This window comes from Scyliorhinus torazame, chromosome 12 (genome assembly GCF_047496885.1).
Source record: "Scyliorhinus torazame isolate Kashiwa2021f chromosome 12, sScyTor2.1, whole genome shotgun sequence".
Taxonomy (NCBI): domain Eukaryota; kingdom Metazoa; phylum Chordata; class Chondrichthyes; order Carcharhiniformes; family Scyliorhinidae; genus Scyliorhinus; species Scyliorhinus torazame.
Window position 1 is genome coordinate 176,729,777 of NC_092718.1, and position 27,574 is coordinate 176,757,350.

General features: G+C 46.9%; 1 protein-coding gene across 1 annotated transcript in view; it reads left to right on the top strand.

Annotated features, from left to right (window-relative positions):
- The window catches only part of tyw1 (tRNA-yW synthesizing protein 1 homolog (S. cerevisiae)), a 197,358-nt gene that overhangs the window by 43,435 nt on the left and 126,349 nt on the right, over positions 1-27,574 (top strand). Inside the window, exons 9-10 of the mRNA XM_072469445.1 lie at positions 7,124-7,176; positions 25,898-26,016. Coding sequence (XP_072325546.1) covers positions 7,124-7,176; positions 25,898-26,016 — 172 coding nt within the window. The remainder of the gene's footprint in view (positions 1-7,123; positions 7,177-25,897; positions 26,017-27,574) is intronic.

Here is a 27,574-nt window from a genome sequence, read left to right on the forward strand (position 1 = left end):
CCGGTATTGGCAGCTGGAGCAGCGCGGGTCGCTCCAGTGCCGTGCTGGCCTACTGAGGGGCTCGGAATCACTGCTGAGGGACTGTTGACGCCATCGTGAAATGCGACAGCGTTTACGACGGCGTCAACACTTAGCCTCAGGATCAGAGAATCCCGCCCATTGTTTATCCTTTTTAATTTTAACCTATCAAAACAACCCATCTCAGAAGCCATGCTTTTAGCATGTAGGTGCAACATGCATTCTTATTTCTCCACTTTGAACTCTCACCTTTTGTAGTTTTAACATCTCTGATTCTATTATTCTCCACTTCAATTGCGTGAATATCTGTTTACTCTGCTACTAAGATAATTTGCATATTAAATACCCCTCTCAGAGTAAAGTATTACTCTATGCCATGCTGATTTTCTGATGGATTGAGAGCTGTGTGTTTCTTTTATTGTTGTGTAATGGGATGTTTAGTAGTATTGAGGGGTAAGTGTAAGCTATTTTTTTGTGTGTGTAAAAAGTTTAATTTGTATTCATGATAAAGTTTTGTTTTAGAAACACCAAAGCCCTATTTTTTCATGCAATCACTCCTGGAGCAAATCATTCTTTCTGCACAATCTTATAAATAAACTAAAATATTGGGGTTTCAGTCCAGTATCCGAGCCACGGTTGGGGTCTGGTCTGGGATCGTAATAGTAGTAAATGGAGATGCTTTCCCAGTTGAGCCATTGCAACTGCATTGATTACAATTTATATGTACATTATTGTCTCAGATCTTTATATTGTACAAAGTAAAAGAGAAAATGCTGTGAAAGAGGACGACAATAATGACCTGCAGGCCAAGGGAAATAATATGGGTTATATGGAATATACATGGTTTTCTCTTGCCCTTTTGCGGCTCTTCTGGTCCTCCCATATTTTCTTTCTTCCCACATGAAGCATAATCCCCCTACTTCATTACATTAAAATGATACAAACTCAACAACCATGCATTGAAATTGGGGGGAAAAATGTTAAATATATAAAAAGTGGAGTGTGTCACTCATCATGTAGAACTGCAGGAGTTCCAAATGCAATACAAATTGAGTTAAGGAAGAGCACCATGCGAGATGCTAGTAAATGTAATTTGCCAAACATGAGGCATTTTGCCCACACCTATCACTACCCCAGGAACTGTGTTATTAGCCTCTCTCAACATGCAACGATACGTTGAAGACCTGCCTTTATGCAAAGGCAGCGGCAACAATGAATTGCAACTGAGGAGGTTAATAGTGTATGTCACTTTCTGTCACTAACTAAGTGAAAGAGTATAGCTTTGTCCGCACCTTTTGACACAATTTGATGAAGGGGAGGGGGGAACAAAACCTTGATACCTCATATTATTTTACCTAACAATCTCTTACCAGATAATGTGAATGTTTCACCAGCTATTCAATTAATTATTAAGTTCCCTACCCATTACCTTCTCAATGATTTTAAAATATTTCACAACTCTTCTCCAGGATGTATCAAATTGGTGTTGTTTAGATTGTAGCACAGTAGGAAAAAAAATCTGTACCTAGGCACATGCTATATCTGACCTAGTGATTGATGAATTCCATTTTCTAGCACTGAGAGCCTCATGCTGATAGCAAAAGAAATCATCAAAAGTATATATACGGTGAAAGTATTTGTACTGGCCTCTCTGCCTTGTTAATTATAGAAAGTAATCAGATTGCTGCAAATTTGGTAAGTTTAGCCGTATTTGTGGGCTATTTATCTCTCATGACTGGATTAGAATGAGCTGAGATTGATATAAGAACAAATGAGTTATGAAAGTCGTTTGCATGATTGAAAGCACACCTGGAACTTATGATCGGTGATGACATAGTCTTTTTTTGCTCCTGCTAGAATATTTTGCATGTTCACAAGACGTCTCAAATACCACAAACTGCTAACAGCTGTTAAGTGTATATTTATAATCTATTCCTTCAAGGCTGATAATCATGTCCTTAGAATTTAAGATGTTTTCTTTTGCATGGTGCAATGATTGATACTTTTCTTTTGCCTTTATTCACCCGTCACCATGTTTCTCGTCAATGTGACCAATATCATCAACAGAGTTGAACAAACACTAGTATCTTCAGGGCATTTGTCTGTAAATCTAAAGAAAGCTACTGTAATCTTGATAAATTATTAGTGAGAACACGTTAGAGTTTTGCCGCTCTTACCTTTAGAAAAACATTGTGTTGGAGGGCTTAGAGAAGAATGGCAAGAAAGATTTTGGTCATAGGCCTCCAAGGTACAGGGGACAATCACCTAGTTGAATAGGTTTAAGCAGAGATATAATGTAGATTTTTAAAAGACCCTAAGAGATACATAATGTTTAATTAAGCAAGGTTTGTGACAGAGTGTGAATACAACTCGAGTTCACAGCTTTAAAGTTGGCAAACTTAAATGTAAGCTGTTAGAGATTAGGAGCTACTCTTATTTTGAGGGCCTGCTATTTAACTTGCTTAAAAAGAAGCTAGATGAATGTTTGATTAATAGTAGTGTGAAATATACAGGGATATGTATAAACTGAGTGAAAATTCCAAGGAATGAGTATGACAAGGAAATAATATTAATTGGTTTTGCATTTGTGTAGTATCTTGATTAAGATCATCTTTGTTTTCAAATCCTCAGGAAAGAAATTCATGAAATGTACTACTTGAGCTTCTTCGTGTTAAAGTGTAGACTGGGGGCTTTTCACAGTAACTTCATTGCAGTGTTAATGTATGCCTACTTGTGACAATAACGATTATTATTATTGTAGTTGTGCACTTTGGCTTAGAAGAGGAAAGTTGCGCCGACATTATTTGATATAGAAGGTAGTGAATTTGTGGAATGGACTATCCAGGGAAGCAGCAAAATTATTTATCTACATTTAGGGACAGGGTGTTTAAGAGATATTTGGAACAAACCAAATGACCACAGTATCTTGTCTTTTGCTGTGCTTTCCAATGTTACTATTGCTTCTTAAAACGTTAAATGCCACATCAACATCGTGCTTGAGTGCTGGGTTTTGTTCCTTCATTGCCTTTTCATCCTCTACCTCATCCTTTTGCTAAAACCATCTGTCAAAATCTGCTAATATGAGGTACTGCATGTGTCACCACTTAATCCAACACTAAGCTTTCTCACTGCTTGCCCCTGCTTTTCTTCCGTCTATAAAATATATTCACTCATCTATCTATCTAATTAAAGGTTTTACATCTGCCAAAAAGCCATAGGATATGGGAAATGTCTGTGGTGTGCAAAGCATGCCAATTAACTCAGTTGTCATGTTGGCTAAAAATCCGCCAGTCAAAAACTACTCTACCAAGTGAACCATGATAATTGATTTAAAAGTCCTAATCAGAAATCACTAGCTGCAAAGAGAAAAAGATCACCAAATCTAAAATAAATCATTCAGTAAAGAAACAACACAGAATGCATAACCTGCAATCACCACAAAAGAGTCCAATCCCAAAAGAATTATATCCTCTTGAGTGGCCATATTGGTTCCTTTCCACACTTCAATATGCCACTGAAAAGAAATGTTTATGACACCAGTGAACAGAGTAGAAAAGATGACCAAGCTTAACATTAAACTTACCCGAAAAGAAGGAAAAGCTGCAATGCTGGAAATCAGAACAAAACTATTGCATATGCTGGAAATACATAGCAGGTCTATGAAGAGAGCAATGCATTATGAATTTTTGCAAGTGTCCCTTCATCAAAACAAAAAAACTTGCTTGTTCCATTTGACAGAATTTAAAACAACCTTTGTCTGGGCAGCCCTTTTCTCGCGCACACTTGTGTCTTCTGGACATGTTGGAATTACCCCCCCATCCCCCCGGGGCCTCCATTCATGCATCTCTCAGGCATGTATCTCTGCTTTGTACCGGAGGATAACTCTCTCGCTCCAGCAAAACTGCGCAGCTGCTGTATGAGAACCTGGATTATTACAGACTGAGAGCAGAAACCTGAAACTGAAAGCCTAGACTGAAATAAGGTTTGCTCGAAGACAACCATCTGAAACAAAGACTCTTATCCTTTTACTTTCATAATTATTTTTACACCCCCTCTTTTCCCCTCTGTGTTTGTTTGTCTGGTGTGTGTGTATTGTATTTGCTGCATATTTAATAATAGTTATTATTTTAAAAAATTATTATGTTTAAATTTACAAGCCTGGTGACTCTAGTTTTTGGGCAGCAAAAGGCTAAGCACTTCGGATGGTTTTTCGAAGAATTATTTGTTAATTTCAATTGTGTTGCGACTCTGGGTCAGTGTGGCTGGAATTGACTGTCTCCTGGCCCAGGGGGTGGTGACTAGTAGAATCAACTGTTTCAAAGTGTAGAGTCAGCTCCTAATGATGCAAAGTGTAAGTTCAAGTTAATTTGGATTTGTAATGCAGGTTTGATGGCATTGTGATTTAGTTTCAAATCAGTCGAAAAGCACCGATGCCAACCGTACAGCATAAATATGCAGGCTCTGAACCATGTTAATATTAATGTTCAAAGATTGTCATAATAAGACATTTTTCTAACTCTGGATTTTATTTACAACCATGTACTGAACTTAAAAAAGAATCAAGCAGTCAGAGTGACCTGGAGCCAAATCCCTTTAAAAACTGACTTTAGAAGTTGCTATGTGAGTGACAAATGAAGTATAGATAGTTGAGCGTCAATAATTGTGAGATTTAGACCTTGTCTCAAGTGACCCTCCTTTACAGCATTCTTTGTTCAAGCCGAGATTGATGATTAAGAAAATTACACAGGATAAAGACATTGACTGCATGGTTTTCCCTTCCAACTTGTTTTCTAGAATCCTGTGCCAGTTGATAACATGATGAAAATTGTGTTTTCTTGATCTTCTAGTGTACATTTAACATTTGAAATTCAATATGACCGAGCAGCCTAACAGGGATTTTTTTCTTTGTAAGGGAGATCACCTTCCATCGAACAGTTAATGCTGATTTCTGTCGAGGGTATTTGATAAACTATTTCAGATTTCCAGCGTCATCAATATTTTAGAAATGATCTTGTTATCGTTTTTAACATTTTAAATATTGCTTAATTTTAACATTGACAGCAATTTTAAATGCACACTGGCTATTATTGAGGCACAACATGGAGTTGTGGACTGTCTGTTTGGGATTATTGGTAAACGTAGCTTTTCGGCATCACCTCTATTCTGCTAAAATGAGGTTTATCCTCCAAGTCTGTGTAGAATCCCAAGTTTCTTTACCCGTCAGTCTGGCCTCAATAAAAGTCGAGATGGATTTGCAGGTACAGCATTAGTTATTTTATTTAGCTTGCAAGCTTGTTTCATTTCACAGAAGCATAGGACACATCTAGTCTCCTACATTCCAGAAAGCGAATGAACAAAGAGACAAAGGGATCTCTGCAAATCAGTTCAAATGGTATCAAGTTTCACATACACGATTCCCATAGGTCAGCCTATACCCCTCCTGACCTAGTCAGACATTATGATTGGCTCACTTCCAATCCCTTCCTCTGGCCCCTATTACCCAGCATCCTTTTCTCCTCCTTTGGTGGACACACCTCTTCCTGCTTTTCCATGCGGTCTGAAATCCTTTGTCTGTGAACTCACCAGAATTAGACTGGCCTACCTCTACATTACATTAACTAATATCTCTAAAGTAACTATTTTATATCACATTCGTCATCTGCACTCCATGCTAACCGCTCATTAGTTAAATATTAGTTGCCACTTCTATTCAGCTCCTTTTAAACAATCCCAAGCAGATTTGACTGGATTAATATATACACAATTCTAATATGATCAAGCAATGGGGTCCACTCCCCAGTGTAGACCAAAGACTTTGACTATGGTGAACTGACCACTGGGTTATGACCTCCCGGGCATCCAAGCCTCTACTCCCAGGACACTTGCAAGTGCGATTTGAAGATCGCATTGACACTGACAATTGAACCATCACTAATGGCAATGGCCTCTGGAAGTTGACTGTTGAAGTTGAAGGGGGTTGGAAGAGGCAAGCAGAAAAGAAAAACTCAGTTAAAAAGAAGGCCCAGAGAAAAGAGAGGCCAGGAAATTGTGCAGCTTCTTAACCCACTGTCGTCCTCTGCATCAAATGCAGCAGAGACTGCCATACCAGAATGAGGATCCTGAGACACACCAGGCAATGTTCAACACAGTTGACCACTGCAGCGCAAACTATCATCTTATAATACATAAAGAAGGCTGCCACTGTTACACTTGAGAAAACAATTCTTGAAGACGAACATAGTTGAATAACATACTACTTGGCATGCAGAACAAGCACATAACAAGATTCAGTGAAGGGCCAAGAAATATTACATTCTTGCTGTGATGTTTATTGAAAAAAAGGTAGTGAGGGGTCATCGGAGGAATTAATAATGAGGCAAACTGTAATGGCTTGACGCAACAAAAAAAAAAATCTTTAACAACAAGAGCCGTATAGAAAAATTGAAATCTCTTCAGGATGCAAATGAGACTGAAACCGGAGACAAAATTGTTGGTGTAGTAAATGATTACCTCCTGGGAATATCTGTGAGCTACAAGTTTGTTTTTTCTTTTGACTCTGTTTGGAAACCAATAACCAGCAGTAAGCATGGCAGAATTGTCATGGTTTGTTAAATATAAAATTCTTTGGAGATGCACACTAATTTATTTTTCAAGGTGTCAGTGCAGACTCGATTGGCTGAGTGGCCTCCTTCTGCACTGTAGGATTTCTATGATTCTATGTTTGTGAAGGAGTCAACTCTTAATTGTTCTAATGCCCTTTTGAATGTGACAGTGAATGGGGAACTAAAATATGCTTTTGAGGTGCTTGCCTGTACAGATGTGTTTTGCAAGTAAAATGCAAAGATTTCTACTACTGTAGATTTCAATGATTTTACTCTGATATATAATTGAAAGACTTGCAGAAATTAATACTGTTAGAATTGTGTGTGGGTGGGAAGGCGGTTCTGTGATTTTCCCACATGCGTAAAAGATCATGAGGTTTTTGGGTTTAATTGAACTGAAAGAAGTTAAAAATGCCAAGAAACTAGATTGAACTCGTGGGTAGTTTATTGGAGCAAAGAGCAGTTAATGAAAAGTAATGAGAGTGAACCATTTTATTTTTCAGGATACAGGCTGATAGGAAGTCACTCGGGTGTGAAGCTCTGCAGATGGACCAAGGTAGCTTATCTTATGATGACAACAAAATCCACTGCATTTTTGTTCATCTGAGTTTTTAATATAGATTTTATGAAAATTGGTCAACGGGGAAAACTTTTAAGGCCATGTGAGACACTGCATTCAATCGTAAAGTTTTTGTTACTGGCTTAGAAATAGACCCTGCTGGCCATTGACTGTACTAAACACGAGTTCATCTCTTTTATCACAGTAACTTCATTTGTCAATCAACAAACTTTGCAATTAATAATTCGTAGGAATCTGCAATTTTTTTGTGTAGCAATTTATGAATGTTGGAAGTAGAGCTTTGATCTCAAAGCTGAAAACATTTATAAATCGTTTGATATTTCTATCATTGGTTACAAGCGCTATAATTGTTCATATTGCACTTCATATTAAAATTCTGTTGAATCTGCGGTAAACAGAATGCATAGACAATAGTATAAATTAATGAACAAGGTTTATTACAATACAATTCCAAAACTCCTCCACTATCTAAGAGTCTCTTCCCTGACCTGCGCCCAGGCTGGGGTTAAGGGGAAGCCCCGTTCCCTTAAAGGGTAAGTTCATATTCTGGGCAGGTCATGGGAAACTGTATGATCCTGATCCCGGGACCTCCATTGCGTTTATAACAAATTCCTACTTCATTATTCTGATATGCTATCAAAAAGTATAACATAAATTTTCAAAGTACTTCACAACAATGTTACTGGTGAAAATCTGACACTGTAGTAGAAGGAGTTATTAGGATGGGTTTAAAGGAGTGTCTTGAAGGATGGGGGAGATGTCTAGGGAGTGAATTCTAAGCTTAAAGTATGGTTGCCAATGGAGGGGCTGAAGGAAATTGCAAATGTGCAAGAAGCTGGAGTTCTCAGAGTTGTGGAGCTAGAGGAGGTTTCAGAAGAAGGGATAAGACCATGGAGAGATTTAAAAACAAGGATGAGAATTTTAAAATCAAGGCATTGCTGAACCAGGCGAACATGTAGGTCAACTAGCACAGACCATAGACCATAATACATAGGAGGAGAAGTATGTCACTCGGCCCCTGAGTCTGCTCTGCTGTTCAATGAGATCATAACTGATCTGATGTGGTAATCCCCAGCTCCCTGCTGTATCCCCACAACGCATTATTCCCTTGCTGATTAAAAATTTGTCTGCCTCAGTCTTGAACACACTAAATGAGCCAGTCTCGACAGTCCTCTGCGGCAAAGAATTCCACAGATTCACTCTCCTCTGAGAATTCCTGTCTTAAATGGATGACCCTTTACTCTGGAGATTATGCCTTCTGGTCCGAGACTATGGACAGCATAGGAGTGATTGAGTGACCAGGACTTGGCATGAATCAGGATATGGGCAACAGATTTTAGTAAAGTCACTGTTGCCGAGGTGGAAGGTGAGAGCCCAACCAGGCGAACATTGAGTTTGGAGGTGCCAAAAGCATGGAAGTGGGTTTCAGTAGCTTATTAATTAGGATTGCAGACTGGTGACATTATGGAGGTAGAACTAGATGGTCTTGAAATGAAAATCGCTTATTGTCACAAGTAGGCTTCAAATGAAGTTACTGTGAAAAGCCCCTAGATGAAGAAGTTATGGGGTCAGTATAGGCTTAAACAGAATTCCAAGGTTGTAACTATCCTAGTTCAACCTCAGATGGTGGCTAGGGAACAAATTTTATGGTTGGAAATTAAATCCTGGTTTCTGTCTTCCTAATATTTGATTACAGGAATTGTTATGTCACTGGATGTCATCGTTAATATGTTAAATGGAATGCAAACAGCTTAATATCACAGAATTTAGAGTGAATTAGGTGAGAGACAGAAGAATGTGCAATAGTGGGTGAGGGTGTGAAAAGTCACAAGTGTCGTGTTATTCACCCTGGGTTAACACGGACTGCAACAGAATGCAGATGAACGGTAAAGCATACACCAAAAATAGGCGTTGGTTCAATACGATTTATTGAACTTCTGTAACAATGCACACAGCTGGCTGTGGGTTGACACTACTACTCTTAAGTGTACTAACTCTAACTTACTGGACCAGGCTAGCTCAGATCCACTTGTAGAAGGTGCTGACTGATATATACACCCTGACTGTTGCCACAGTTGTCATCAGTGGAAAGAGGCTGGGTGCTGATGCCTCGTGTGTTTTATAGTTGGAAGCCCCCCTCTGGTGTTCTGTCTGGTGATTGGTTGTGTTCTTTCCTGTATGTTGATCAGCTACCCTGGGTGTCTGTCACTGCCTGTTTTTACCTCATGATGTGCATGGGTGCATATTATGAGATCCCCCCTTTTAAAAAAAATAAAATAAAAAAATTGTCGGTTGCTTAGAGCATATACGACATATTCACAGATATAACTATTTACAGCAAATGGCGAGTGAAGGCATATGTACATGTAAGGTGCCTAGCGTGCAAATACAGAACAATATGTACAAAGGAAATATTTATAAGTCCAATCTCTAGGGCTGGCGTCGGATCCTTGTCGACCGCCTGAGAGGTGGAGGTGGGGACGACGGCGCCTTGACAGGTGGAATTGCAGCCAGATTGGTGGCCTCGTGGAGCGAGGTGTCCGGAAAAGGCAGAACGACAGCTGGGAATGTGAGATCCAGTGGTGGGCAGGCAAGTTTGCGGAGTGCCCTTCTGTTGCGCCTGACGATGGATCCATCAGCCATGCAAACCACGAACGACCTGGGAGCAGCCTGTCGAAGAACAACAGCTGGAGCTGACCAGTCTCCACCAGGCAACTTGATGCGATCAGCATCTTCCGGAGAGAGTGCAGTCAAATCAGTAGCATGAGCATCGTATGTCAGCTTTTGCCGGTTTCTGAGTTGCTGCACCTTTTGCAGCACTGGGAGGTGATCCAGGTCAGGTAAATGAATGGCCGGAACAGTCGTCCGCAGGTCACGATTCATCAGGAGTTGTGCCGGAAACATACCGGTGGACAGAGGGGTTGCCCTGTACGCCAGGAGCGCAAGGTTAAAGTCAGAAGCTGAGTCCGCAGCCTTGCAGAGTAGTTGCTTCACGATATGGACCCCTTTCTCGACCTTCCTGTTAGATTGCGGGTCATGCGGGCTTGAGGTAATGTGCTTGAACTGGTATAGCTTCGCAAAGTTGGACCACTCTTGGCTGTGGAAGCAGGAACCGTTGTCGCTCATGACCGTCAGCGGAATACCATGCCTGGCAAATGTCTCCTTGCAGGCCTTGATGACAGTCCTTGATGTGAGGTCGGACAGTTTCACCACTTCGGGGTAACTCGAGAAGTAGTCAATTATAAGCACGTAGTCACGCCCATTGGCGTGAAAAAGGTCGATTCCCACCTTAGACCACGACCTGTCATTTCATTTCATTTTCATTTCAATTCATTCATTTCATTTCATCTCGTGTTGCTGGAGTGTTTCTTTGGGCTGAGCAGGCTGGAAATGCTGGCAAGTCGCACAATTGAGGACCATGTTGGATATGTCCTTGTTGATGCCAGGCCAATAGACAGCCTGCCGGGCCCTGCGCCTGCATTTCTCGATACCGAGGTGTCCCTCGTGGATCTGTTTGAGCACTAAGCTCTGGAGGCTGCGACGAATAACTATACGATCCAGCTTGAGGAGGATCCTCTCGACAACTGTTAGATCATCCTTGACATTAAAGAACTGGGGGCATTGCCCTTTCCGTCAACCATTTGCAAGGTGATACATAAAACATAGAACATAGAAAATACAGCACAGAACAGGCCCTTCGGCCCACGATGTTGTGCCGAACCTTTGTCCTAGATTAATCATAGATTATCATTGAATTTACAGTGCAGAAGGAGGCCATTCGGCCCTTTGAGTCTGCACCGGCTCTTGGAAAGAGCACCCTATCCAAACTCAACACCTTCACCCAACACCAGGGGCAATTTGGACATTAAGGGCAATTTATCATTGGCCAATTCACCTAACCCGCACATCTTTGGATTGTGGGAGGAAACCGGAGCACCCGGAGGAAACCCACGCAGACACTGGGAGGACGTGCAGACTCCGCACAGACAGTGACCCAAGCCGGAATCGAACCTGGGACCCTGGAGCTGTGAAGCAATTGTGCTATCCACAATGCTACCGTGCTGCCCCGATGTATGACCTGCTGCAGAAGCGAGTCCTTGGCTGTCTCTTCTCGAATGTTGACGAATCGTTCGTCTGAGGCCGGGAGGTTGCTGGCACACAGTTGCACCTGTGCTTCAATTTGGCGGATGAAGTCGACCTGTTCACAGGGCGAGGTGATGGCGCGAGACAGGGCATCTGCAATGATTAGCTCCTTGCCCGGTGTGTAAACCAATTCAAAATCATACCTGCGGAGTCGAAGGAGAATGCGCTGCAGCCTGGACGTCATGTCATTCAAGTCCTTGTGAATGATATGGACTAGGGGTCTGTGGTCAGTCTCTACTGTGAAGGTTGGTAGACCGTAGACATAATCATGGAACTTTACAATACCGGTGAGGAGGCTCAGGCACTCTTTCTCTATCTGAGCATACCTCTGCTCAGTGGGAGTCATGGCCCTGGATGCATAGGCCACTGGAGCCCAGGATGAGGAGTCATCCTTCTGGAGGAGCACCGCACCAATGCCGTCCTGGCTGGCGTCCGTGGAGATTTTTGTCTCCCGCTCTGGGTCAAAAAACGCCAGTACCGGAGCAGTGGTGAGCTTTGCCTTTAACTCGAGCCACTCTGGTTGATGTGTGGGTCGCCACTGAAAGGCAGTGGACTTCACCGGATGCCTGCGAGCCGTGGTGTGTGATGCGAGGTTGAGCATGAACTTTCCCAAGAGGTTAACCATACCCAGGAAGCGGAGTACTGCCTTTTTGTCTTCTGGGGTCTTCATGGTGTTGATGGCCTTGACTTTGTCCGAGTCCAGTTGCACGCCCTGCTGGGATATTTGATCACCCAAAAACTTGATTGATGACGTGCCAAAGGAGCATTTGGCCTTGTTCAATTTGAGGCCTTTGGCATGTATGCGTCTAAAGACTTGTTGGAGACGAGCTATGTGTTCCTCTGGGGTCGTGGACCATATAATGATGTCATCAACATAAACCCGCACACCCTCAATGCCCTCCAGCATCTGTTCCATGCTCTTGTGAAATATTTCAGAGGCTGAAACAATACCAAACGGTATGCGGTTGTAACAGTACCTTCCGAAAGGTGTATTAAACGTGCAGAGCTTCCCGTTGGACTCGTCCAGTTGTATCTGCCAGAAGCCACGCGATGCATCTAGCTTCGTGAAGAATTTGGCATGTGCCATCTCACTGGTTAGCTCCTCCCGCATCGGGATCGGGTAGTGTTACTGCATCATGTTTCGGTTAAGATCCTTGGGATCTATACCTATGCACAGTTCTCCAGAGGGCTTCTTCACACAGACCATTGAGCTGGCCCAGTCAGTCAGTTCCGTCACTTTAGAGATTATACCCTGGTCTTGGAGCTCCTGCAGCTGCGCCTTTAAACGCTCCTTCAAAGGAGCCGGCACCCGGCGTGGTGCATGGATCAGGCCTGAGTAAGATTTTGTAGCGGTACTGCAGCGTGCCCATCCCACTGAACACATCCGGGTATTGTGACAGGATTTTGTCAATGTCAGCCTGAAGATTCATATTGGCAGAGGACATGGCATGTACACGCTGGACGAGATTGAGTAGCTTGCATTGATGGGGACCAAGCAGGGAAGCCTTGTCAGGCTTGACGATTTCGAATCGCAGTTTGGCTTTGATGGCCTTGTTGGAGACATGCAGGTGACAAGACCCTAACGCAGTAATGGCATTGCCATTATAATCAAGAAGCTGGCAGGTTGGCGGAAGAACTTTTGGCTGCCTTTGGATGCGAGCAAGATCTGCTTGAGATACGAGATTGGCTGAAGCACCAGTGTCCAGCTTGAACCGGATGCTGCATTGGTTGACTTGTACGACAGCACGCCATTCGTCCGCAGAATCCACATTGAGGATGGGTAGGCATGTTGCTGAATTTGAGGAGGACTTGTCATACATGGTAATGATGCCCACACAATATGGGGACTCCAGGCAGTCGTCCTCTGGATCCGTGGTGTTACCAGGTTCCGAATCTAGCAGCTCTTGCTGCACACTTCAAACTCGTTTGCGTTGGAACTGGGATCGCTGGCCCACGATCGGAGGTGCAGACCTGCACAAGGGCTGCATAATGGCCAGGCTTCCCACAATTTAAACATCGCTTGCCTCTTGCAGGGCATTGCCGCTTTAAGTGGGCGGTGCCGCAGTTTGGGCACGTCATGACGTTGACGTCGTAACGCTCCGTGCGTCGTCGCACATGCGCAGTGCGGTCAGCCGCCGCTCGCACCTGCGCAGTGTGGTCTTCGGCTGCTTTGTTCTTCCGTCCGTGGTGCGCATGTATGGGACCCCGGGAAAAGCATGCAAAATGGTCGCCTTCATCGATGCTAAGGCGCCGCATTCGGGCGATGGCCTGTTCACTCTCTGCCTCGTGGGAAGCTTGTTGGTCCTGGTTTGCCAATTTAAGGCGGGAGTAGTGACTTTTCACCTGTTCATGCACTTTACACGTCTAGATGGCTACTGGCAGGGTCATGCTTTTTATTTTTAGGAGCTGCTCCCGCAGGGCGTCGGAGTGAACCCCAAACACGATCTGATGCCTGATGAGGGAATCAGTGGTGTCACCATAGTTGCAGGATGCGCTAATATGCAGAGATGAGTTAGAAAGGATTGGAAAGGCTCATCCTTACCCTGAAGGCGTTGCTGGAAGACATAGCGCTCAAAGCTCTCGTTCGTTTCGACTTCACAGTGACTGTTGAATTTGGCTAACACGGTCTGGAACTTGGTCTTGTCCTCGCCGTCAGCAAAAGTGAGCAAATTGAAGATTTGGATGGCCTGGTCCCCCGCAGTCGATAGGAGCAGTGTGGTTTTTCCGGCATCGGACGCATCCTCGAGGCCCGAGGCCTCAATGTATAGACTGAATTTCTGCTTGAAGACCCGCCGGTTGGCGCCATGATTTCCAGAGATCAGGAGCTGTGGAGGGGCCTGGATCGTCTCCATTCCGCTGGAAGGCACTTGCTGGTCGTCACTGAATTATTCAAGGTACATTACTTAGATGAAGTAGACTCCTGGTATCATGTCGTGTATTCAGCCTGGGGTAACACGGACGGCAGCAGATGAACGGTAAAGCATACACCAAAAGTAGTATACGATTCATTGAACTTCTGTAATAATGCACACAGCTGGCTGTGGGTTGACACTCTACTACTCTAAGTGTACTAACTCTAACTTACTGGACCAGGCTAGCTCAGATCCACTTGTAGAAGGTGCTGACTGATATATACACCCTGACTGTTGCCACAGTTGTCACCAGTGGAAAGAGGCTGGGTGCTGATGCCTCGTGTGTTTTATAGTTGGAAGCCCCCCTCTGGTGTTCTGTCTGGTGATTCTTTCCTGTATGTTGATTGGCTAACCTGGGTGTCTGTCACTGCCTGTTTTTACCTCATGATGGGCATGGGTGCATATTATGACAACAAGTTCATAGACAACAAATATATGTTAGTTCTTTGTTGTTCCTCTTCATGCTCACTCTATTTAGTGCATTGCAAAGTTGTTGGACCAGTTCCTCCCTCGCTTTGTAGTTTATGTTTTTCTTCTTCTCGTGGTTCACGTTGTTCTCCACAAGGTTTCATTATCATAGAATTTACAGAGCAGAAGGAGGCCATTCAGCCCATCGAGTCTTGGAAAGAGCACCCTACCCAAGGTCAACACCGCCACCCTATCCCCATAACCCAGTAACCCCACGGGCAATTTATCATGGCCAATCCACCTAACCCGCACATCTTTGGACTGTGGGAGGAAACCGGAGCACCCGGAGGAAACCCATGCACACACGGGGAGGATGTGCAGACTCCGCACAGACAGTGACCCAAGCCAGAATCGAACCTGGGACCCTGGAGCTGTGAAGCAATTGTGCTATCCACAGGGCTACCGTGCTGCCCCCTGTTCACTGTTATCCACAGAGAATGATCTGCATTGTAATCAAGTTTCATTTAATTTAAAGGCTACACCTCCTCCAACTTTTGTAGTTTTATTTGTATAAAGTGATTGTTATCTTTTTGGGAGTTTTACTTTTCTTCACAGTAGAGACAAAGGATAACCAGGTTGCCACATTGTAGGTTACTTAACGAGTCGTCAGAGTTTATTGCAGAACTGTTGCTTGCTCACAGTCTAAGATGGAAGAGAGGGAAAGTCTCCCAAATGCCTCTGATGTCACCATGTAATCATGTGACCTACTGGACAGAGAGGCATTGTTACAATACATGTGATCTATAGGTTTACCTAATCTCTGTTGCTGTTGGAACTCTTTTTAGTGACATTAGGATCTCCTTGTGCAAAGATCTTTTGATCTCCCATTTTATTGCTAAGGCACCATTAGAGCTGGATTCTCCATTTGAGAGACTTTAAGTGTTAATGCTGGGACTGAATCGGTGATGTTCTATGACGATCTGTTAATGGGCTACCATCGGCGCCACGCGAAACTAGGGCAATTCCAATGAAAAGCGATGTCCGATTCCCCGGGGCCAGGATTGGCACTCGAGAGGCTAACGAGCTGCAGCCGCATATAAGTACCCCCCCACCCCCCCCACGCACACACATTTCAGCCAACAAGATGGCAATCCCAAGAGTGGCACCCTGTTTCGTCGATGCCGAGGTTGAGCTGGATGCCGTGGAGGAGAGGCGGGGCCCAACCGCATAGAGAGTGAGAAGACTGGATAGGGCCCGCTAAGGCCCCTCACCGTCACAGAGCGGTGGACACTGGACTTGGTCAGTGGGTCTGGTGAGAGGGCAGTCACCAAGGCGGAGCTCAGCAAGTGAGCCCCCCACTGAGTTGTGGTGTCCTTATGGCATGCGTGTCACAACCCCCACACCAACCCACGATCCAACCATGCGTTGCGTCTTCGTGGTCCCTGGTGCATCCGATGGGCAGTGATCAGAACAGAGTGGCATCTCGCCACCTGGACACTTGAGAGACTGCTGGGCCTTCAAGTCATGGCCGCTCCAGAAGGTGGCCGCCAAAGGGGACCCGGGTCACACGGCGGGAATTGCAGCTGGCTCCCCCCCCCCCCCCCACCCTGATGTCCCGCCTGGGGCTCCACGTGGTGTTAGGGCCCCTAAGGCCATAAAGGCAGACACTAGTTACGTTGGCACCTAGAATAGGCAGAAACCTGTAGAAACGTGTTCACCTGTTCACAAGAAACACCTGCTCCCAAACGTTTCAATCTGCCTTGGTGCTCTGCCAGAAGGGTGTGTGGGAGGGGCTGGGCTGGAGAGGGGGTGCTGGGGTGGAGGGTGGGGGGGGGGGGGGGGGGGGGGGTGTTCCATCGCTGGAGGCGGGCATGGGCCAGGGCCTCCAGATTAGCCACTTTTCACACCACTCCGGTATCCTAACCCAACCCCACCCCTCCACCCAACTGCAATTTGGGAGACACTCCTAGCGCTATAATGGAGGGCCCCTCCAGTGGTCCAGGCACCTGAACCGTTTCTTCAGGATGCCGATGCGCCGCTTGATCATGGCCTTGGTTGTGGCATGTGTGCCATTGTAGCAGGTCTCTGCGTCAGTTTGTGACCTCCAGAAAGGTGTCATCAGCCATAACTGCAGAGGATAACCCATGTCACCCAAGAGCCAACCCCTTACACCGGGGTGCGCTTGAAGGTGTTGGGAACCGTAGAGTGTGCCAGGATGAAGGCGTCATGAATGCCGCCTGGGTACCGGGCGCAGACGTGCATGATGTGCAGCCATGGTCACACATCAGCTGCATGTTCATGGAGTGGAACCCCCTTCAGTTCGTGAAGACCACCCCCTCATGCGCCGGTGTTCATAAGGGGAACATGCGTCCCGTTGATCCCCACTGAACCTGGGGCATCCCGTTGATGGCGGTGAACCCCGTTGCCCACTGCTGGTGGGTTTGGTCTACATTGAAGCTGAAATGGTTCAGGCGACTGTCACCTTGACGGCTATTACAGTCCCCCTGCTCAGCTGGATACTTCGATGGCATGCCTGGTCCCGCAGGTCCTCAAATAACGGCTGCTGCCGGTACACACGAGGCCTCATGCAGCGCCTCCTTCCCACCTCCTCGGTCTGTTGGATGGTCGGCTCTCCATCCACACCAGCTGACTCCAGACATTAAAATGGACTGTGGGAGGAAACCAGATCACCAGCCGTCTTCATCTGGGGCAAGCTCCGTTGCTGCAGGCCCCTGCCCTAGCGGCCCCTGCTCGTACAGCCTCTGCATCCTTCAGGGCTGCGGCGGCAAGGCACATTCCTGGTTGGATTCCGAAATCCATTATTTGCAGGGGGTGAAAGGCAAACATGTTAGCATGGTGCATACTCTCGTGCCCAACCAGGTCCAATGGGCTTCATGGTGGCCCCGGCCTGCACTGCAGACCCTGTCCCCGCATGTCCCTCTCCTTCCTCACCCAACCCCGACCGTTCCCCCGGCACTCTGCCCTCCGCACCGCACACCTGGCCCGTCGGTGCCCGGTACCACAGTGACCTCTGGCTACCGTCCCTGCCGACAGGGGTATTGGTGGTTGGCGCTACCCATGCCAGTGGTACGCTCTGTGGCCTCTGTCTGGCGCCCTCCTGTGGGGGTTACTGTGGGCATTGCCCTTGGGTGGACCGCATCATGCCCTGCGGATGGGTGGCACCCGGTTGTGGATGGGAGAGGCGATTGGTCGGGTAGAGGTTGGGGTTAGGGGGGGGGGGCGGGCGGTGGGGGGGCCACCCATATGGCCTGTGTCACTCTGCTCAACCATGGGCCATGGTGGGCAGTTAGTTGGGTACCATTTAGGCAGCCCACAGTCGCGCCTCTGGGAACATGACCTACCATTCACTCTCTCCCTCAGCAGCCACTGCGCCATCAATAATTCCTCCTAATGGAGGCGGATCATCACGGGAGCCCCAGAGAATACCGAGACAGGCCCGTTAATGAAGTGCCTCTGGCATAGTTACTGTATGTTCGGCGTAGAATGCATTCATGCCATGGTTGAGGCACCGGAGCATGGCATTCCGTTGGGTGCCCAGCACTGGCTTCGATTTTCAGCTGATGCGCGATTCGCCATCCAATCGTTTCCTGATTCCGGCGTCGGCCGACAGCGAATCCCATCCCTAGTATTTATAATCCAACACTTTGAGGTTCCTCAAAGTCTCTCAAACCCACACTGCTGTTGCATTTGTTTATTCTGTGACGGCCCCATTTGGTCCTACGCATGTACTCTGCACACTTTAAAAAAAATATATATATATTTTATTCAAATTTTTTGGCCAAACAAAACAATACAAAGGTTTTCCTTTTTACAACAATAAAACAGTATAAATAACAGTGGCCGTTTTAACAAATAAATAAATAATATATAAACTAAATGGCAACTGCCATATCAAAAATAATAACTCCAAAAGTAAAATCAAACAATCCAATATACATAACCTAGTACAAATATCTATACAAAAACACCCCTGAGGACCCACCCGCCCCCCCCCCCCCCCCCCCCCGGGTTGCTGCTGTTACCTTCCCATTTCCTTTATCGTTCTGCGAGGTAGTCAATGAACGGTTGCCACCGCCTGGTGAACCCTTGAGCCGAACCCCTTAGTGCGAACTTTATCCGTTCTAGTTTTTTAAACCCTGCCATGTCATTTATCCACGTCTCCACGCCCGGGGGTTTGGCTTCCTTCCACATAAGCAATATCCTTCGCCGGGCTACTAGGGACGCAAAGGCCAAAACATCAGCCTCTCTCACCTCCTGCGCTCCCGGCTCTTCTACAACCCCGAATATAGCCAACCCCCAGCCTGGCTCGACCCGGACCCCCACCACCTTCGAAAGCACCTTTGCCACCCCCCACCCAGAACCCCTGCAGTGCTGGACATGACCAAAACATGTGGGTGTGGTTTGCTGGGCTTCTCGAGCATCTTCCACACCTATCCTCTACACCGAAAAATCTACTGAGCCTTGCTCCGGTCCAATGCGCCCTGTGTAAAACCTTGAATTGTATCAGGCTTAGCCTGGTGCACGAGGACGATGAGTTTACCCTACGTAGGGCATCAGCCCACAGCCCCTCCTCAATCTCTTCCCCCAGTTCTTCTTCCCATTTCCCCTTCAGCTCATCCACCATGATCTCCCCCACGTCCCTCATTTTCCTGTACATATCCGACACCCTACCATCCCCCACCCATGTCCCTGAGATCACTCTATCTTGAATCTCCTGCATCGGGAGCTGCGGGAATTCCCTCACCTGCTGCCTCGCAAAAGCCCTCAGTTGCATGTATCGAAATTCATTCCCTTGGGGCAACCCATATTTTTCCGTCAGCGCTCCCAGACTCGCAAACGTCCCGTCTACGAACAGATCTCTCAGTTGCACAACCCCAGCTCTCTGCCATGCTCCAAATCCCCCATCCATTCTCCCCGGGACAAACCTATGGTTATTTCTTATCGGGGACCGCACCGAGGCTCCCGTCCTTCCCCTATGTCGTCTCCACTGCCCCCAAATTTTCAGCGTTGCCACCACCACTGGACTTGTGGTGTAATTCTTCGGGGAGAACGGCAACGGCGCCGTCACCATTGCTTGTAGGCTGGTTCCCTTGCAGGACGCCATCTCCAATCTCTTCCACACTGCTCCCTCCCCTTCTCCCATCCACTTACACACCATTGAGATATTGGTGGCCCAGTAGTATTCACTTAGGCTCGGTAGTGCCAGCCCCCCCTATCCCTGCTACGCTGCAAGAACCCCCTCCTCACTCTCGGGGTCTTCCCGGCCCACACAAAACTCATGACACTTTTCTCAATTCTCTTGAAAAAAGCCTTCGTGACCATCACCGGAAGGCACTGAAACACAAAAAGGAATCTCGGGATGACTACCATTTTGACCGCCTGCACCCTACCCACCAGTGACAGGGGCACCATGTCCCATCTCTTAAAATCCTCCTCCATCTGTTCCACCAATCTTGTTAAATTAAGCCTATGTAAGGTTCCCCAACTCCTGGCTATCTGAATCCCTAAGTACCGGAAATCTCTTGTTACCTTCCTCAGCGGTAAGTCATCTATTCCCCTGCTCTGCTCCCCCGGATGCACCACAAACAACTTACTCTTACCCATATTCAATTTGTACCCCGAAAATTCCCCAAACTCCCTGAGTGTCTGCATTATCTCAGGCATCCCCTCCACTGGGTCCGCAACATACAGCAATAAATCATCTGCATACAAGGATACCCGGTGTTCTTCTCCTCCCCTGAGTACTCCCCTCCACTTCCTGGAGCCCCTCAGTGCTATGGCCAGGGGCTCAATTGCCAATGCAAACAGTAACGGAGACAGGGGACACCCCTGCCTCGTCCCTCTATGAAGACGGAAGTAGTCAGACCTCTGCCTGTTCGTGACCACGCTCGCCACCGGGGCCCCATACAGCAGCTGTACCCATCCGATATACCCTTCTCCAAAACCAAATCTCCTCAGCACCTCCCACAGATAATCCCACTCCACTCTGTCGAATGCTTTCTCGGCGTCCATCGCCACCACTATCTCCGCCTCCCCCTCTGGTGGGGGCTTCATCATTACCCCCAGCAACCTCCGTATGTTCGTGTTCAGCTGTCTCCCCTTAACGAACCCAGTTTGATCCTCGTGGACCACCCCCGGGACACAGTCCTCTATCCTCGTCACCATCACCTTGGCCAGGAGCTTAGCATCTACATTTAAAAGGGAAATGGGCCTGTAGGACCCACACTGCAGCGGGTCTTTTTCCTTCTTCAAAAGGAGCGATATCGTTGCCTCCAACATAGTCGGGGGCAGCTGCCCCCTTTCCCTGGCCTCATTAAAGGTTCTCTTCAAAAGCGGGGCCAATAGGTCCATATACTTCCTATACAATGCCACCGGGAATCCGTCCGGTCCCAGGGCCTTCCCCGCCTGCATGCTCCCAATCCCTTTTACCACCTCCTCCATCTCAATCTGTGCTCCCAGTCCCGCCCTCTCCTGCTCCTCCACCTTAGGGAATTCCAGCTGATCCAAGAAACACATCATTCCCTCCTTCCCTTCCGGGGGCTGAGCGTTATATAACCTCTCATAAAATGCCTTGAACACCCCGTTCACTCTCTCTGCTCCTCGTTCCATCTCTCCCTCCTCATCTCTCACCCCACCTATCTCTCTCGCTGCTCCCCTCGTCCTCAATTGGTGGGCCAGTAGCCGACTCGCCTTCTCTCCATACTCATACTGTACACCCTGTGCCCTCCTCCACTGTGCCTCTGCCTTACCCGTGGTCAGCAGGTCAAATTCCACATGTAGCCTTTGTCTTTCCCTGTACAGTTCCTCCTCCGATGCCTCCGCATATTGCCTGTCCACCCTCAAAAGTTCTTTCAGCAATCGCTCCCTTTCTTTACCCTCTTGCTTCCCTTTATGTGCCCTTATGGATATCAGTTCCCCCTCATACCTTGAACATACCCCCTCATCTGCCAATAAGCCCATATCCATTCTCCAGAGTGTGTGCTGTTCTTTTTCCTCTCCTACCTCCAGGTCTACCCAATGTGGAGCGTGGTCCGAAATGGCTATGGCTGTATATTCCGTCACTGTCACCTTCGGAATCAGTGCCCTTCCCAAGACAAAAAAGTCTATCCGTGAGTATACTTTGTGAACATGGGAGAAAAATGAGAACTCCTTACTCCTAGGCCTACTAAATCTCCAGGGGTCTACCCCTCCCATCTGCTCCATGAAGTCCTTGAGCACCCTGGCCGCTGCCGGCCTCCTCCCGGTCCTGGACCTCGACCGGTCCAGCCCTGGATCAAGCACCGTATTGAAGTCTCCCCCCATTACCAACTTTCCCGCCTCCAGGTCCGGGATACGTCCCAACATACGCCTCATAAAATTTGCATCATCCCAGTTCGGGGCGTATACGTTCACCAGAACCACCGCCTCCCCTTGCAATCTGCCACTCACCATCACATATCTACCCCCACTATCCGCCACTATGGTCTTTGCCTCAAACAGTACCCGTTTCCCCACTAAGATAGCCACCCCCCTGTTCTTCGCATCTAAACCCGAATGAAACACCTGCCCCACCCATCCTTTACGTAGTCTGACCTGGTCTATCAGTTTCAGATGCGTCTCCTGCAACATAACCACATCTGCCTTTAATTTCTTTAGGTGTGCGAGTACCCGTGCCCTTTTAATCGGTCCGTTCAGCCCTCTCACGTTCCACGTGATCAGCCGGGTTGGGGGGCTCTTTACCCCCCCCCCCCCCTTGTCGACTAGCCATCTCCTTTTTTAACCCAGCTCGTCACCGGGTTCCCACGTACCCGTATATCCCCCCCGACGGCGCCCTCCCGCCTCGACCACCCCATCCCATAACAGCTCCCCTTCTCCTTAGCAGCAGCAACCCAGTTACCCCTCTTTCCCCCCCCTCCCCCCTCCGCTAGATCCCCCTCTAGCGTAGTTGCACCCCCCATGTTGCTCCCAGAAGTCAGCGAACTCTGGCTGACCTCGGCTTCCCCCCTTATCCTCGGCCCCCACTGTGCGGGGCCCCCTCCTTCCTGCGTCCCTGTTCCCGCCATAATTACCATAGCGCGGGAACAAAGCCCGCGTCTCCCACTCGGCCCTGCCCCTAATGGCCGGCGCCCACAGTTCCTCATCCCCCCCCCCCCAACATGGGGAAGTGAGAAAAGTTACAGGATCGCAAAATTAACAAATTGAAAAATCCCCCCCCCTTTTTCTCGCCCCACATAATCACCCCACCACCTTTTCCCAAAAGTTCTTTCTCTCGCCAGACTATTCCAGCTTCTCGTCCACAATGAATGTCCACGCCTCTTCTGCCGTCTCAAAGTAGTGGTGCTTCCCTTGGTGTGTGACCCACAATCTCGCCGGTTGCAACATTCCAAACTGGATCTTTTTTTTGTGAAGCACCACCTTAGCCCGATTAAAACTTGCCCTCCTTCTCGCCACCTCCGCACTCCAATCCTGGTATACGCGGATCACCGCGTTGTCCCACCTACAGCTCCGAGTTTTCTTCGCCCATCTGAGAACCGTCCCTCTGTCATTGTAGCGGAGAAACCTCACCACTATAGCTCGAGGTATTTCTCCAGCCTTCGGTCTTCGCGCCAGAACTCTATAAGCTCCCTCCACCTCCAAAGGGCCCGTCGGGGCCTCCGATCCCATTAGCGAGTGAAGCATCGTGCTCACATATGTCCCGACGTCCACCCCTTCTGCGCCTTTGGGAAGACCCAGAACTCTTAAATTCTTCCTCCTCGAATTATTCTCCAGTACTTCCAACCTTTCCACACACCTTTTATGCTGTGCCTCGTGTGTCTCTGTCTTCACCACCAGGCCCTGTATTTCGTCTTCATTTTCAGCAGCCTTTGCCTTCACGACACGAAGCTCCAGCTCTTGAGTCCTCTGCTCCTCCTTTAGCCCTTCAATCGCCTGTTATCGGGGCCAACGGCTCCTTCTTCAACTCCTTTTTCAGCTCTTCCACACAGCGCCGCAGGAACTCTTGTTGGTCCGGGCCCCATAACAAACGGCCACCTTCCGACGCCATCTTGCTTTGAGCTTCCCTTCCTTGCTGCTGCTCCAGAGGAACCTCCGCAATCCGGCCGCCATCCTCTCCCTTATCCATGCGTGTCCGGGGGGATTCCCTTCTGGTTTACCGCACAGTGTTTTTGGCCGTTTAAATTGCCGTTGGGGCTCCTATTAAGAGCCCAAAAGTCCGTTCCAACGGGAGCTGCCGAAACGTGTGACTTAGCTGGTCATCGCCGCACCCGGAACGTACTCTGCACACTTAATTGATGCATCACTGTCTGCGTTGAAGGATCATTTACACCAGGGTTTTTCAAACTCAGGGTTGCGGCCCACGGGTGTGTCGCAGGCGGGTGTCAGGAGGTCCCGGAGCAATCTGCTGTGAACTACCAATTGCGGGATGAAGACCCCAACAGCCATGACTGGCTTTTAAGAATGCCGGCCACGGGCAGTCCCCGATTGATTGCAGCGTTTGAGGGGGCGGGGCGAGGCTAGGCTGTGTGCTGGTCACCATGCGCGGGGGTGGGGGGGGGTAAGAGACACGGTCTGACGGGCGTCCACATGGACTCGACGCTAACAGCAGTGGCCCCAGCTTGGAGCTCCGCTCTGGTGCTCGTTCTCTGCGTGTTCGGTTCGTTCCCCCCACCCGTCGGCAGTATGCGACCTGCGGCTCTGTGGTCAAGCTGTTCAATGGCCGGAAGAACGTCGGCTTGCACTCCATGGCGTGAAGTACTAGTCGGGATGGAGACACTGTGACTGGGATAGATGCAGTGAGAGGGAAGCCAGGCCATGCGAGGAATACCGATCAAACGAGGCCAGTCAATAGGGCTGTCACATGTCAACACTGAAAGAAACCTACACAGTCATTACTTTGTGTCGCCACTCTCTGGAAACCAGGAATGAAGTGATTTTGGTGAGAATGCAGAAGGAAGTGACTTGGATGTCAGGATAGTGTAATGCAGTGGAACCAATAAGAAATAGTGTAGCATTGTATGTGTTTGACAAGTTACTTCATCTCCTCTAAAGTCATAGTTTGTAAAGTAAAAACAAGATTGTACTTTTTTCTGTACATAAATTTCTAAAGACATGGGAATATATTGAAAACAAAGTTTGTGTGTTAATGTAAGGATGCGCATGTTCAACTGAAATTGTTTTAATTTTCAGTAGTAAAAAGTCATAAACTTGGAAAAAACCAGGTATTGGAAATAAAGTTTCAAAGTAAAAATAAAGAATGCTGGCCGCAACCAGCCTTTAAATATGAACGATGGAGTCTTTCCACCAGAGGCAGCGGCAAAGAGAAGATCACGCTCCCGGTACGTACACCGACGCCACGCACCCTGTACGTCCATGCTTTGGGTGCGAAATGGAGAGAATCCTCCATTTTGTAGCTGCCAGCAAGCAAGCAACAGGACTGTGTGAAGAACTGAAGATTAATTAGTTTGTAATAAGGAAGAGAGGTCCTGAGATACAAACAGGCCAGGATCACACAATCGAATCTGCTGGAAAGACCTTCTCAGGAAGTCCACAGCAGGACAAAGCAGTGCTGGGGTGAACTGTATCCAGAACCTCCAGGGCCGCTGGTGAACAAACAATTAAGAAGAAACTGAAATTGTGAACAAAGCAGTTTTCAATGATTTCTTGAGGTATGGCTTTAATTGTGCCATTGCAAATCAGGATGCAAAACCCATGAGTGTTATATGCAGGGAAGTACTGGCAAATGGGAAGTTACAAACCTCTAATACTCAAAGGCATTTCAAGACTAAGTATGGCGAGTTCGAGGACAAACTTATTGATTTTTTTCAAAGGATGCAGCGAGAATCTAATCGTCAGCTGAAGTGCTTAGCAGAAATGTAACATTGAATGACGAAGCAAGTGAGATTGTGAGGACCAGGCAGGCTTACCTGCCGCAGTAAAGGTAAGCAATAATGGTGTGTAGCGAAGATTGGCCGGCATGGGTGGCTATGGTCGGCCAGAATGGGTCGCAAACGTGGACCCCGAAGATCTGATGGTTGGTGAAAGTGGGTCCCAAGAAAAACGTTTAAAAAACACTGATCCACACATCCTTGTTCTGTGCCATAACATCTACTTCTTTATCTTTTCTACCTCCTTCATATCAGTGTTATTTGTTCCTCTTTGTTCTTCATATGTAAATATATAAGGGGCTACATTGATTGATGTGTAAGGTTTGTTGCATCTCTTTCTTATTTCTGCAGTCCATGCTTCGAGGCCGAGGTGGCTGTTACAAACACACATTCTATGGCATTGAAAGTCATCGTTGTATGGAGACAACCCCGAGTCTAGCATGTGCCAACAAATGTGTCTTTTGCTGGAGGTAAGGGACTTACGATGGGCACAGTTAGCTTAATTGATTTCTTTAGGTTTTATTTTGCTCATGGATTTTGTGGAGTAAACGAAGTGGCATAAATGAGCATCACCACCTAATGTTGTCTTATCAAGTGTTCGAGACACAAAAATATTAGGGTGTCTTAATTAATTATGAAGCCTGTTTTCCCCCACATCAATGGCACTCCTATTTTCTGTCACCCTTCCCCTCCCAGATTATTATGAGAATTAATTTGTGAATTGCATTTGTGTCACAAAAGTTCATTTTATGTAGGTCTTGATGATCCTGAAAGAACTTTATGGTTTGCATTGTGAAGGTTTTAAAAGTGTAACAATATAAATGGTTCCTTAGTCCTGCTAAAATAAATGTTATGCTCAAGTTACAGAGCCCTTTAGCTTACATTAACTCTGCAATGAAGTTACTGTGAAAATACCCTAGTCACCAAACTACCCTTTTCGGGTACACAGGGAAAATTCAGAATGCCCAATTCACCTAACAAGCATGTCTTTCAGGACTTGTGGGAGGAAACCGGAGCACCCAGAGGAAACCCACGCAGACATGTTTTTACTTGTCCAAAGCCACTTGGCAATAAACAAAGAAATAACGGATGCATGTAGAAATGGTACAGCAGTTATCATGGGGGATTTTAATCTACATGTCGATCGGTTTAACCAGGTCGGTCAAGGCAGCCTTGAGGAGGAGTTTATAGAATGTATCCGCGATAGTTTCCTAGAACAGTATGTAATGGAACCTACGAGGGACAAGCGGTCCTCGACCTGGTCCTGTGTAATGAGACAGGATTGATTCATGATCTCATAGTTAGGGATCCTCTCGGAAGGAGTGATCACAATATGGTGGAATTTAAAATACAGATGGAGGGTGAGAAGGTAAAATCAAACACTAGTGTTTTGTGCTTAAACAAAGGAGATTACAATGGGATGAGAGAATAACTAGCTAAGGTAGACTGGGAGCAAAGACTTTATGGTGAAAGAGTTGAGGAACAGTGGAGAACCTTCCAAGCGATTTTTCACAGTGCTCAGCAAAGGTTTATACCAACAAAAAGGAAGGACGGTAGAAAGAGGGAAAATCGACCGTGGATATCAAAGGAAATAAGGGAGAGTATCAAATTGAAGGAAAAAGCATACAAAGTAGCAAAGATTAGTGGGAGACTAGAGGACTGGGAAATCTTTAGGGGGCAACAGAAAGCTACTAAAAAAGCTATAAAGAGGAGTAAGATAGATTATGAGAGTAAACTTGCTCAGAATATAAAAACAGATAGTAAAAGTTTCTACAAATATATAAAACAAAAAAGAGTGGCTAAGGTAAATATTGGTCTGTTAGAGGATGAGAAGGGAGATTTAAGATGAGGAAATGGCTGAGGAACTGAACAGGTTTTTTGGGTCAGTCTTCACAGTGGAAGACACAAATAACATGCCGGTGACTGATAGAAATGAGGCTATGACAGGTGAGGACCTTGAGAGGATTGTTATCACTAAGGAGGTAGTGATGGGCAAGCTAATGGGGCTAAACATAGACAAGTCTCCTG